At 38.6% G+C, this 14477-nt stretch overlaps 1 protein-coding gene across 1 annotated transcript; it reads right to left on the bottom strand.

Moving 5' to 3' along the window:
- Positions 1-791: 791 nt before the first annotated feature.
- On the bottom strand, positions 792-6686 carry LOC107785572 (uncharacterized). The gene is made up of 9 exons (XM_016606910.2): positions 6355-6686; positions 5199-5507; positions 4393-4488; positions 4172-4289; positions 2433-3798; positions 2166-2331; positions 1925-2089; positions 1678-1830; positions 792-1273 (listed from the first exon to the last, which is right to left on the bottom strand). The coding sequence occupies exons 1-9, from the start codon at positions 6418-6420 to the stop codon at positions 1073-1075; spliced, it is 2640 nt and encodes an 879-aa protein (XP_016462396.2). The 5' UTR covers positions 6421-6686; the 3' UTR covers positions 792-1072.
- Between the last annotated feature and the right edge of the window lie 7791 nt (positions 6687-14477).

Genomic DNA, 14477 nt, shown 5'->3' with positions numbered 1-14477 from the left:
TTGAGTTCTGCTTTTGTTTCAATGCATATGATCACTTGGGTAATATTTGAAATACGTGATGGTGTTGACATGTTCTACCACATTTTGACTGTTAAAAATGATGGGATATATTAAAATTTCTAGGAGGACTGATAAAATCAAATATCAAAAGAAGGACAAAATAGTATCTGTCGAAATTTCTTCTTTCTTGCAAGTTGAAATCAGGTGAAAATGAAAGGAATAATTATGCTACAATATATTCATAACTATGTTGAGCTATCATTTTTTGACAAAAAAAACTTAAGATTCAACTATATGGGAGATGCCCACAAATAAAACTGTATAAAAGAATAGACGACATACATTAATTTAACTTATATACACTGATACTGTATTTTTTTTTACACATATATGCAATTTAACATGTTAGAGAAGGGCCTTGGAGCAAAAGTAAAGTTATCTCCGTGTGACCTATCGGTCACAGGTTCGAGCCGTGGAAGTAGCCACTAATGCTTGCATTAGAGTAGGCTGTCTACATCACACCCCTTGGAGTGCGGTCCTTCCCCGGACCCTGTGTGAACGCGGGATACCTTGTGCACTGGACTGTCCTTTTTTATGTATTTTAACATGCTGTAGCTGCATTGCGTGCCTTGTTTCCAAGTTATTAATAACACATAAGTTACTTGTAGCTATCTCTTATGTTATACTGTCAGTATATAGAAGTTAGACTCTAGGCAATCTATATAGTTGTTACAAGTGTTTTTTTTTTGTTTGACAAGGAAAGAATAGACAGTCTGCTGCTATACACATGCTACAAAACCAGTCACTAAGGTGTGATATATATTGTATGTATCAACAAATGGTAGGGCAAAGCTAGATTTTAGCTCAATTCTCCCTTAAGTCTAAACAAATAATGATTATCATGTCTAGCAATTCTCTCCTAGTATATATATAAGCATGAAAATCACAGCTCAATGAAGCATTTACAAGGCCCTTGCCAAGAATAGCATCAACAATGCCAATATATTGCAGCCTATAGTGACTTTCTTTTGTTTCCTTTTTGGTTTGGAAAAAAGGGGCAGAAGCTAATTATCTAACGATGAAGGCCTGTCTCGATTTCTTCAGCCAATTCTTTTGTCAACTTTTCTGCTCTCTCATCATGCCCACCAGCAAAAGTATAGACTCTAAATGCAAACTGAAAGGCCTTCCAAAGCAGTTGAGCTGATTCCTTTTCTCTCCCTTCATTTGTTTGTGCAGCTCCATCTTTTTCCCTTGACATTGCTTCTCTCTTTTCCTGATTCAACATTACAGCATTATTTCAAAAAATTGTCAACCAAATCAACAGTAAACTTGTCTCTGTGTGACCTATAGGTCACGGGTTCGAGCCGTGGAAGCAGCCACTAATGCTTGCATTAGGGTAGTCTGTCTACATCACACCCCTTAGGTACAGCCCTTCCCTGGACCCTGCGGGAATACGAGATGCTTTGTGCACCGGACTGTCCCCTTTTGTTAACCAAATCAATTACCAAAGTGTTTAATGTACATACCATGTAAGAGATTTAGAAAGTATTGATCTGAATGATGCTCTATGCATTCCATATCGACGTATTGAAATATGTTTGAAGTACATTTCAAATTCAAAACATTGTATCAGTTATTTACAAGATTTAATATTTGAGTGATTTTCATTGTACTAACCTTTATTGCCAGTTCCATACAGTTTGAGGAAACATCGACCATCAATTCTTTGATGCGCACTAGTATGCTGAAATCAAAATGGATTTTATGGGTTTTTAGTTTCTTGGATTCTTCATCTTTTGTCCTTTCCAGAGAGTCCACGTCTCCTTTTATCTAGACAGAAAATTATTTGTTAGAGTTGCTAAAGGGAAATTAAAATTGGAGGTGAGTTATGTGAAGTTTTGAGGTCCAGGGATTTAGTTTCTACCTTGTTGAAGTACCTCTCAGCTCTAGCAAGATGTTGGCTAACAGGCGAGGCCGGTTGCCAACTCTGTAAAGTACAGACTATTGAATCTAACTTGGAATAGAGAGTTGCTGCCGTCCTCAACGCTTCCAACTTCTTAAAAGGAAAATCTTCAAATCTTGCTAGCACCTGTACCAAGAAAATCTTTAAGCCGACGACATCCTGAAATGGTAGTTTGTGGTAGAAATAAGAAATATGGATGAACCTGAGATTCGTCTGTTAGTTTCTCAAGGTGGAATTCCACATAATTGTGGAATCTAATGAGCTCAGACATATCTGATGTATGGAAAGAAGCAATGGCCTTCTTCATCTCCATGACTGTTTTAGCATGATTTTTAACATCCTCTTCAATTTGTTGGAAATATGCTGACCTGTGAGATATATAATTCATAATTGTGAAATATAAACATTGTCAGAGAATATGTTGCCTCCTACCAAAATAATGATTTGAGATTTCAAGAAGATTAATTACCTCCTTGTCATCTCAGCTAATGCATCAGCCATTCCTGGTTTACCTCCTTTTGAGGCGGCACTAAATTTTCCCTTTCCCCCTTTTGATTTACCATCTAAACTAGATCCTTCAACTTTTCCTTTAAGAGATCGATAAAGATTTCCCATTTGGGATGATCTTTTCAGTTTAGTAGCTGCTTTCTTAAGTCGTAGATTTTTTGCACCTGCAAACACTGGCGGTGGTGGTGGTGGTGCACCTCCCTTTTTCATTGGCATAGGTGGAGGTGGTGATGGTGGAGGTGTAGCTCTCTTTCCCATTGGCATTGGTGGTGGTGGTGGTACAGCTACCTTTCCAATTGGCTTCGGCGAAGGTGGTGCTGGCGCTGGTGTTGCTCCATTTGATTCCCTTGGTGGAAGTGGATGTGAGGTTACCATACCCCTTAATCCTTTGTGAGGTGAAAGTGGAGGTGGAAATGAATGTACTATTTCTGATTTCCTGGGAGGCGGCGACGGAGGGGGAGGCACTGCTCTATTTTTTGATGTAGTGGGAGGAGGCGGAGGTGGAGGTGTTACGCTGTTTCCTAATGTGACGCTGTTTCCTGATGTAGTAGGTTGGGCTGCTTGTGACGATGGTTTTAATTCCTCGCTCTCTGGTGAGAGCGTGGAATCGGGTGCAGGTGTTGTTGGTCCCTGTGATTCTATAAGTTTTGGTGATAAAATGTATGGAGAAGGTGGCACTGCTGCCTGTTCTGCTACATTTGATTGCAACTTAGAAATTGAAGATGGAGGTAAAAACACATCAAATGTAACACGAGCTTGCACTGGTTGACCATTTGATGCACCAGTCCAATATATTCCACTATTTTCTGATAAATTCTCCAGGTTAGTCAGTAGAATCTCTGGCAAGTCCACTATTTCACAATCTTGACTATATTCAAAATCTTGCTTTGCTTCTATATTTGAATCTTGATTTACATTGGGAAACATGTGGAACGACAGGTGCTTTACCTCAATTGGATTCTTCTTTCCAACTGCTTGAACCTTGAGTGATAGGCGAAGAGGGGCGGCGATAGAAGCCTTTGCATTCTTCTTTGAAGCATTGGTTATTATCTCAGGGAGGATTGAAGTTGGAGAGCTCGAAAGAGAAGAATTGTTGCTTGAATAACACTCGGAAAAATCCTTTTCAAATATATCAGGGGAAGGACTTCTTTCTCTGGTCTGATCATCCTCAATATCCTCCTCAAATGCATCAGGTGAAGGACTTCTATCTCTGGTCTGATCATCCTCAATATCCTCGTACTCGTCCTCATCGTCATCCTCATCCTCATCCGTCATTTCTATCATCCTTTCACTAGCTAGCTTAATAATGTCTTCGAGCAATGCCGATACTAAATTGTAAACCGAAAAAAATCATTAATTATAACTCTCATATCGAAGAAAAAATGATGAATAACATAAAATAAATCACTATATAATACTCCCCCGTCCCAAAAAGGATGACATTTTCGGATTTCGAGAGTCAAACGAGTTGTTCTTTGACCACGACTTTTTCATGTACCTTTGAAATATTTTAAATTATTAATTATTATGACTTATAGTACTTTTTCTGTAGTTTTCAAATATATAAATTTTATTTTAAAAAAAATTAAAGATTCTATGTCCGAATTCATGGTCAAAGTTAAGAAGTTGACCCTCCTAATCCGAAAAGAATTACTATCTTTTTGGGACGGAGGGAGTATTAAACTACAGATATGATCATACCATATTCAAAATCATTTAGTTTACTGCATGAGTTCTCTTTGCATTTGATCATCCACTCATCATTTCCAGTCCACATTTGCCCGATTGATTTCAATATATCACAAAAGCATCGCACTTTCTGAAAAAATAGGGAAACTTTGGTTAGCTCAGTAAGTTGTGGTTTTGCTTAAAAACAACAGTACTGCATATATTAAAAATGCTCAACTTAGGGAGTAAATAACCTCATGTATTGCTGCTCCATCAATTTTTGCCAATGAAAAATCCGGGTTGATCGAAGGATACAGTTTATGTAGATCAATCAGAGTTGATATCAGCAGCTGTAGGAAAATATGCACAAAACAGAAAGTTAAAAAAGACTTCTTGTTCTGTTCTGGAAAATGGCATTGACCTTTAACAAGTATCGAAGAAGTTTAACTTCTATATACTGACAGCATAATATAATTTTTACACTATCAGGTCACTTAAATTACAGGTAATTAACCGTCCATAAGAAACGGAATTAGTAACCTGGAATATGAGGCATGTTACCTGCTATGATGAGTTAAAATATCCTGATAGTGTAATATTATTTTTTTGCAAAATCAGTTTGTATATTCAAAAAGTAAAGTTATATACACTGTTAGTGGAAGAAATCTTTTACGTTATCAGGTCACCCAAATGATATCTTTAGGTAAATCTCCTTAAAATGTTGGATTTGTAATCTTGAAAATAAGACAGATTATCTGCTACGATAGATAAAATTGACATGATGACGTAAACATTCTTTACACTGGCAGTATATATAACTTAGGGCAGCCCGGTGAACGAAGCATCCCGCGTTCATTCAGGGTCCGGGAAGGGCCACATCCCAAGGGGGTGATGTAGGCATCCTACCCTGATGCAAGCATCAATGGCTGATTCCATGGCTCGAACCCGTCGCCTATAGGTCACACGGAAACAACTTTACCGTTGCTTCAAGGCTCCCATTCGACAGTATATATAACTTAAACTTATTAAATCCTTGAAGATAAAGTAACTGAAGAAATACCTCATTTGCAGATTCAGAGCCATCACAAGGAGAAAGATCAAGCAAGTCTCTTAAGGAGAGGATCTTGTTTCTTATATCTGTCATTATTCTGAAGTTGCTGGCTACTCCACATGAATTATGAAAAGTTGGACTTTTTGTTGTTTTTGCCACACTTGAATTGTGCAAAGTTGCAGCTTTTGGTGTTTTCACCCCACATGAATTGCGTACTTTGGAACCTTTGGCTGCTTTATATTTTTTTGATACTAATATAGAAGGTAATTTCTTTATTACTCTAGTATGTAATCTCCTTGTCTTACGTGTGTCTTCTTCCTGAAAAATATTGTTAATTTCTGTTAGCATGCTATTTTATCACAGGAATATCACGAAAAGAGTAGTTCGGTATATAAAACATCTCGTGTTCATGCAGGATCCGAAAAAAGGTCGTAACGTAGGTAGTCTACCCTGATGCAAGCATCAGTGACTGATTTCACAGCTCGAACCTGTGACCTATAGATCATACGGAGACAACTTAATTTACCGTTCGAATATGTGACCTATAGGTCACACTAAAACAACTTAACCGTTGCTCTTGGGTTTCCCTTCTATAGCGGGAATATCATTGATATGTCAAAATTCAACGTGAATGAGTTTTTTTTTTTCATGTATATAAAAAATTTAACAAAGACTTCATTTGATATGATGAAACTTTTTGAGGTGGTTTTTATTTTTTAAGTATTTGTCATCCATCAACTTATATGTTTAAGGACACTTCGGTGCACAAAGCTTCCGCTGTGCGCAAGGAAAAGACCTAACCACATTGGGTCTATTGTACTCAAGTTTACCGTACCAACTTGAACTTTTGACCTCCTGTCAAGCGGCGACAATCCCATAAACCAAAACATGGTTTTGAAAAAAGATTGCGAGAGAGGTCCTTTTAGGATATCCAATAAAATAGGAAGAAAATTGCCACGTTGATGTTTGCATGGAATAATGAAAATGCAGAATTTTGCTTTTTTTTTTTCTTCTTCTTCTTAGTCGTCGTATGATAAGGATTTTCATGTAAAAATGGGGAAACTTTACGTATTCAACGTTTAGACAAACATGTTTTAATAACATTAGAAATTATATGGAAAAAAAAATGAGGTAAACAATAAATGAAAGAAATAGAAGAAAATACCTTAAACTCAGAAGGCTTCCTGCGGAATATAAAAGGAACCACACCACAGAATACACCAATTGCCATTTTCCCAACAAATAATTAGAAGTTTTTGGAAAAAAGGCTTAAAGAGGAAGGAAGAAGAACAAAAGAATTAACGTTTAAACTTTCAAATTCCTATAACCAAAATTTATGTTTTGGTAAAAGAAATTTTAATTAAGAAAATAAAAGATGTGAGAAATTCGAAAAAAGAGAATTATGTGAAGTGCAGAGCAAACAAAAAAGGACGATGAGTGCCTTGGCTCTTGAGCCAAATGAAGAATTGGCTATTCCAAAATCGTCATGGGACAAACACTTCTCTCCTTCGTTTTTCCAAAAAAAAAAGAGAGAAAGAAAGAAAGGTTTGATTATGGTAATTATTTTTCTTGGTTTTTTTTTTCGGAGGCAAAAATAACCATTAATTTATCCGGAGGTTTAGTGAGTTTATGTAATTAGTACTAATTTAGATAAATGATTATTAGTATTTGTTATTTTTTTAAAGTTTGGAGCTGTCTTGGCTGAATGAAGGGGAGGATTAATGAAATTTGTGGCCTAAAGTTAAATTTTAATAAGTAACATTAAATTTATTCTATAAAATTTGTGTATGTTTTGTTTGAATTTTATGACGATGGTGTTCATACCATCTTAGCAGCATGCACCACCTCGACTATTTACTAGTTATCTGCTATATCACACTAATAGAAACGTGAGGTTACACAGCCCCCAAGGTTCGGGTAATGTTTCTCAGAAGACTAAGGTGATTTCTTTTCTTAATTATTAGCATCTATATACTGATCTCAAATTTTTATCCAGAATTTTAAGAATAATTTTATATATTTTGAATAGTTAATATATTTGAAAGTGCAAATGAATTGATCCACCATATTTTTTAAGAATTAACATAGTCAAAACGATTTTTCAAAGATTTTGTTGTGTTATTATCGACGTGTTATCAGATTGTTACTTTCTATATATTGTATGGTTCCCCAAGTACACGCAAGTATACATGGTCGTCAAGTAATAAAGTGACTCGAAAGTTGGATGTCGAACCCACAGAGACTTAGATTAACCATTACTAAGCAAGCTAAAATTAGTTAATTGTCCAAGATAATCAAGAGTTTGATTTTTCTATTACAACTACTATTGTGAAATTTAAACACGTAACCCAGGGAGATCTAGATTCCAGGGTTGTGGTCAGTTTCTCAATCCTATTGAGTTCGTAATTACACCTGTTAATCCAAATTATCTATGATTGCAAGTTGACCGGATCGTTTATATAAATAGTATGTTCCCACAATACTATATGTCTATCCATAATATATCAACCCTATATTCCTATGGTCTTGAATCTATCATGAACGAATATAATACGGTATTCAACTAAGCAAGACTGTTTGGTATATTCTTATCCAAACCGCGAAATCTTTCCCCGAGCCACGGGTGCAGAAACAAGCCCTCTCTAATTCTACTCTAATCTAAATACGGCTTTCCCAAGCATAGCATAGATAGTAAATAGAACTCAACTGCTGGCCAAATAATTAAGCAATTATGCACAGAATTAGAGAAACAATCAAAGATGATAACTCAAATTAACGATAATATAATTAATAAACTTCAATATTCATGACAACCACAACCCTAGAACGTGAAGTTTAGCTCCACATACATATGGTAGCTAAACAACAAATCATCAAGAAAAAATAAAGATTACTAAGTTTGATAGAAGAAAGATGAAATCTAATCAATTCTGGCCTCCACGGCGACTCCGTGCTCTCCCTAGGTCTAAAGTATGTCAAAATTCCTCTAAAAAATATTTTTACATGTATTTATACTAAGTAGGGTCGGGCCCAGACGAAAATACCTTTTCTAGCCGAAATAGAAAAACTTACAAACTTATTGCTTTTCATGTGTCGCACTGTGCGTCGCCCCGTGCATCACACTAGTGCTTTTTCCTGTAAGACCAAAAAAATTCAGTCTCTGAACTTTGAAAATTTCTTACATAAAATTACACTAATGAGTCGCACAGTGCCTCGAACAGTGCCCCGCACTAGTGTTTTTCTTTAGCTGTTGCTTCTTCCTTGAATTTTTACGTCCAGAATTGATCCTCGACCCCCAAACACGATCCCAACAGTCTTGCTTAGTTGGCTCCATAACATCTACATAGCTCAGAATCACTCCTACAAGGCATAAAACATGCAATTAGTACAAAACACTAGCGATTAAAGCTCAAACTCAATTAAAGTACAGTAATTTAGAGTATAATAAGCAACTAAAATACGCAATTATAGCCTACCATCAATACCCCACACTTAAACCATTGCCCGTCCTCGAGCAATCAGACTAAACTTTATATAGACACGACCTTTTTAAACAATTCTCCTAACTCATCACACCAAGAATCTTTAAAATAAACTAAGCACATGAGTGTAACATTTTCACCTCAAGAGTTGACTCACAAGTACCATGCATTATTCACAACTCACTCGCTTACTCTAACATAGAGGTCAATGACATTACCTTTCCTTCATGAATCAAGTGCCCTCACATAACAAAAGAGAGTAGTTCCACACACAATAAAATTTAAGAACAATTAGGAACTCGAAATAGAAAAAATTCACTCAATCTCAGAAATAATATTCATATGCCACAAAATATGCACCATAGGCTTGCCCGTAGTGTACTACTCTACTAATCGAGCTCATTCAGTCTAGGATCAAGTAGGACTTTAATTGGTTGTAATGTAGGCTGCGGGTCGGGTAGGATACATTTGGATATAAGAGTGACTATACCTCACTAATCACTTTAATACATACACTTTAATATTTAAAATCCCACACTTATGTCAAACCATAACTCCATCTTCAGATCAATGTATATTAACTCCATGCTTCTTTAAGCAGAATTACATCAAGAGTAACCACTATCAAAGAATATTTTTCACAGCAATACAACTATTTTTTTTCCTTTTTCAATTCAAGTGGCTCTTACTTTTTTAAAATAGTGCACCTTTCTCCTTATTTTATTAGTTCCACTCAAAAGCCAAACCAACCACCCCACACTTTAACTTTTACAAAGTTCATTATAATTCAAGTGCTCATGAAAGGTGAAAAGGTTCAAATAGATGGGTAATTCAAATAAATGGGTAAGGTTTGTAATATGGTTTCCAAAGAAACAAAATTACAAGCTCAAAGAGTTAACTACAATACATAACAATTAGGCAGGTAAAATATACATATCTGGCTCAACAAAGAAACGCCTATATCACTTCCAAGACTGAACAAAACTACTATTTCGCTTTGCAAACACACGGGGCAAGTTCTAGACATCAAATGTAGTGCATAGAATAACACACAAACCTCACACACACATGGCACATAACTCACTCAGGATTGGACTCATCAAGACACTCTAGTCAAAGCAGTTAAGCAAAGTTAAGATCATACAATTTAAGGTACTTATACAAGAGTCAAAAACTGAGCCTAAGCGTCACAACCAAAGTACTCAATATTCTCAAGGCATAACAAAGTCAAGAGATATTGTGTCACGACCCAAACTCCCTCCGTATAATGTCGTGACGACACCTAGTCTCTACGACTAAGTAAGCCTAACAAATTGCAGAAAATAACAAAACAAAAGTAAAACTTGGCAACTAACACCAGTAGATAATTAAATAACTAGTAACAATGTCGCTCGGCATGTACAATAACCAATACTCTATAAATACACAGTCTTCCCAAAACCTGAAACATCATAAGTCACAAGCTACAGAAGGAAACTAGTATCTCTATACACCAGAGTATAACAAAAGAAGTACGGAAGGTAAATGACATAGGAGAGAATAGAGGGGGACTCCGAGGTCTGCGGATGCGGCAGATGTACCTTGAAGTCTCCGTACAACAACAAGTACTCTCAACTAGTAGCAGGGCTGATAAGAAATACTTGGATCTGCACACAAAAACATATGCATAAGAGTAGCATGAGTATACCTCAACAGTACCCAGTAAGTGCCAAGCTAACCTCGGTAGAGCAGTGACGAGGTCAGGTCAGGCCCACTGGTATATAATAAATAAAGCAGGAGAATATAACAGTATAATAAGAGATTGTAATTTAACAAAGGAAAATACAGCAAAATAACAGTGCAACACGCAGGGATAAACAGCAGGGGATCTCCCGAGATACCGTCTCGTAGTAACAAAACAATTATGCAGGGAGAACTCCCGAGGTACTGCCTTGTAGTCTCAAAAGTAAATATACAGGGAGAACTCGCGAGGTACCGCCTCGTAGTCTCAAAAGTAAATGTGCAAGGAGAACTCCCGAGGTACTGCCTCGTAGTCTCAAAAGTAAATATACAGGGAGAACTCCCGAGGAACCACCTCGTAGTCTCAAAAGTAAATATACAGGGAGAACTCCCAAGGAACCGCCTCGTAGTCTCAAAAGTAAACACACAGCTCAAACAATTACAGATGATAGGTACAACAAGAGAATCTACAGTTTAGACTAAGTACAAGTCAAGAAAAGAAGCAAGAATTCACTAGGCATGCTATAAAGAGTTCAAATAAGTAGTTCAAGTATGTAGATATACGATATTAGACTAAACAGGATAGCTATACATATTGAAATAGCTCAATTAAGAATGAAAACATACTAATACTTATTCAAACGGTATAACTCAAATTAAAGGAAAAGTAGATTACTACTCAGTAAAATAAATCGGGTTTTACAACAAATAGCCCGTGTACGTACTCGTCACCTCACGTACACGGCGCTCACATATCACAACAGTACAAAATCCTAAGGGGATTTCCTCCACACAAGGTTAGGCAAGCCACTTACCTCGAACCAAGCTCAATCAATCAGTAAGAATGCCTTTTCCACGAATATCTGACTCCGAATGGCCCAAATCTAGCCAAAATCAATTACATGCCATAAATACAACTATAAGAAACTAATCTAATTAATGAAATCAAAGCTAAAACAAGAAATTAGAAAATCACCCCAAAAAGCCTCCCCGGGCCCACGTCTCAGAATCGGGTAAAAGTCACAAAATATGAACACCCATTCACACACAAGTTCACTCGTACCAAAATTTTTCAAATCCGATATCAAAATCTTAATCAAAATCCAAAATCTTAGTTGAAGAACTTCTTCCCATTTTCCCCAAATGTTCACCCAAATACGAAATTAAAAGATAAAATTAATGATAGATTAGTGGAATATAACCATAAATAGGTTAAGAATCGTTACCAAAAAGCTTCCTCTGAAAATCTCCCAAATTATCGCCCAAATCCGAGCTCTCAAAGTCCCAAAATTGAAAATGGGATAAAACCCTCGAACTTGGCATTTTCTACCCAGCGATTTCGCATCTGTGGGCCTATAATCGCCCCTGCGGAAATTTCATCGCAAGTGCGGACTTAACTTAAGTCCCCTAGGTCTGCATCTGCGAGAGAAGCGCCGCACCTGCGGATGCGCTCCTGCGACCAAGGAACCGCTCCTGCAACCCTCACCGCTCCTGCGCACGGGCCAACCGCAGAAGCGAGGCCGCTTCTGTGCAATTACCTCCGCACCTGCGAACCCAGCTTCGGCTGCCAAAACCCACATCTGCGCTCCTTCATCCATATGTGAGAGTCCGCACCTGCGGTCTCCCCACTGCAGGTGCGAAAACATCAAAACCCAGAAACTTCAGCAACTACACAAGTCCAATTTTCGATCCGTTAAGCATCCGAAATACACCCGAGGCCCCCGGGACCTCAACCAAACATACCAACAAGTCCTAAAACACCATACAAACTTAGTCGAGCACTCAAATTATATCAAACAATGCTAAAAAATGAATCACCATCCGATTCAAACATAATGAACTTTGAAACTTCAAACTTGTACAAGCGATGCCGAAACCTATCAAATCGCGTCCGATTGACCTCAATTTTTGCACACAAGTCATAATTAACATTATAGACCTACTCCAACCTCCAGAATCGGAATCCAACCCAGATATCAAAAAGTCCACTACCGGTCAAAATCTCCAAATAATTGACTTTAGCCAATTCAAGCCTAAATCAACTATAGACCTCCTAAACACAAACCGGACATGCCCCTAAGTCCAAAATCACCCAATAGAGCTAACGGAACCGACAGAACTCCATTCCGGAGTCGTCTTCATACAGTTCCGACTGCGGTCAAAATCCTAAGGCTTAAGCTTCCGTTTAGGGACTAAGTATCCCAAAATACTCCGAAACCAACAACAAAACCTCCCGACAAGTCACATAAGCAGAAAAAGATACGGGAGAAGCAGTAAATAGGGGATCTGGTCTAATACACTCAAAATGATGGGCCAGGTCGTTACATCCTCCCCCTCTTAAAATAATCGTTCGTCCTCGAACGAGCATAGAGACATACCTGAAGTGGTAAAAATATGAGGATAGCGGCTGTGCATATCATGCTCGGTCTCCCAAGTCGCCTCCTCGACCGACTGACCCCTCCACCGAACCTTCACGGAAGCAATGTTCTTTGAACTCAGCTTTTGACCATGCCTGTCCAAAATAGCCATTGGCTCCTCAACATAAGATAGATCCTTGTCCAATTGGACTGAGCTAAAATCCAACACATGAGACGGATCACCGTGATACTTTCGGAGCATAGAAATATGGAATACCGGATGAACTCCTGCTAGACTAAGAGGCAAGGCAAGCTCATAAGCAACCTCCCCAACACGTCGCAACACCTCAAATGGGCTGATAAACCTTGCGCTTAACTTGTCCTTCTTTCCGAACCTCATAACACCCTTCATAGGTGAAACCCGGAGAAAGACCCGCTCTCTAACCATGAATGCAACGTCGCGAACCTTCCGATCTGTATAACTCTTCTGTCTGGATTGGGCTATGCGAAGTCAATCCTGAATCACCTTAACCTTTTCCAAAGCATCCTGAACCAAGTCTGTACCCAATAATCCAGCATCGCCCGGCTTGAACCAACCCACTGGAGACCGACACCGCCTACCATACAGAGCCTCATACGGTGCTATCTGGATGCTTGACTAATAACTGTTGTTGTAGGCAAACTCTGCAAGTGGCAAGAACTGATCCCAAGAACCTCCAAAATCTATTACACACGCAGGAAGCATATCCTCTAATATCTGAATAGTGCGCTCGGACTACCCGTCCGTTTGAGGGTGAAATGATGTGCTAAGCTCCACTCGAGTACCCAACTCATGCTGTAAGGACCTCCAGAACCATGATGTAAACTGCGTACCCCAGTCAGAGATGATAGATACCGGTACGCCATGAAGCCTGACAATCTCGCGGATATAAATTCCAGCCAGCTGCTCGAAAGAATAGGTAGTCATTACAGGAAGGAAATGTGCTGACTTGGTCAGCCTATCCACAATCACCCAAATTGCATCGAACCTCCGCTGAGTCCGTGGGAGTCCAACAACGAAATTCATAGTGATCCGCTCCCATTTCTACTCTAGAATCTCTAACTTCTGAAGTAACCCACCTGGCCGCTGATGCTCATACTTCACCTACTGGCAATTTAGACACCGAGCTACATACTCCATTATGTCATTTTTTCATCCTCCTCCACTAGTAATGTTGCCTCAAGTCCTGATACATCTTCGCGACACCCAAGTGAATGGAGTACCGCGAACTGTGAGCCTCCTGGAGAATCAACTCACGCAGAACATCTACATTGGGCACATATAGCCTGTCCTGCATCCTCAGTGAACCATCATCTCCAATAGCGACCTCCTTTGCGTCACCGTGCTGAACTGTGTCCTTAAGGACAAGCAGATGGGGGTCATCATACTGACGCTCCCTGATACGATCATAAAGAGAACACTGAGAGACCACACAAGCCAATACTCGACTCGGCTCAGAAATATCTAATCTCACAAATGGGCTGGCTAAGGCCTGAATATCCAACGCTAATGGCCTCTCTGCTGCTGGTAGATATGCTAAACTCCCCAAACTCTCTGCTCAGCGACTCAAAGTATTGGCCACCACATTGGCCTTCCCCGGATGGTATAAAATGGTGATATCATAATCCTTAAGTAGCTCTAACTACCTCCGCTGACGCAATTTAAGATCCTTCTATTTGAACAGATGCTA

This window comes from Nicotiana tabacum, chromosome 14 (genome assembly GCF_000715075.1).
Source record: "Nicotiana tabacum cultivar K326 chromosome 14, ASM71507v2, whole genome shotgun sequence".
NCBI classification, from domain to species: Eukaryota; Viridiplantae; Streptophyta; class Magnoliopsida; order Solanales; family Solanaceae; genus Nicotiana; species Nicotiana tabacum.
This window is presented reverse-complemented; position numbering and strand designations above follow the sequence as displayed.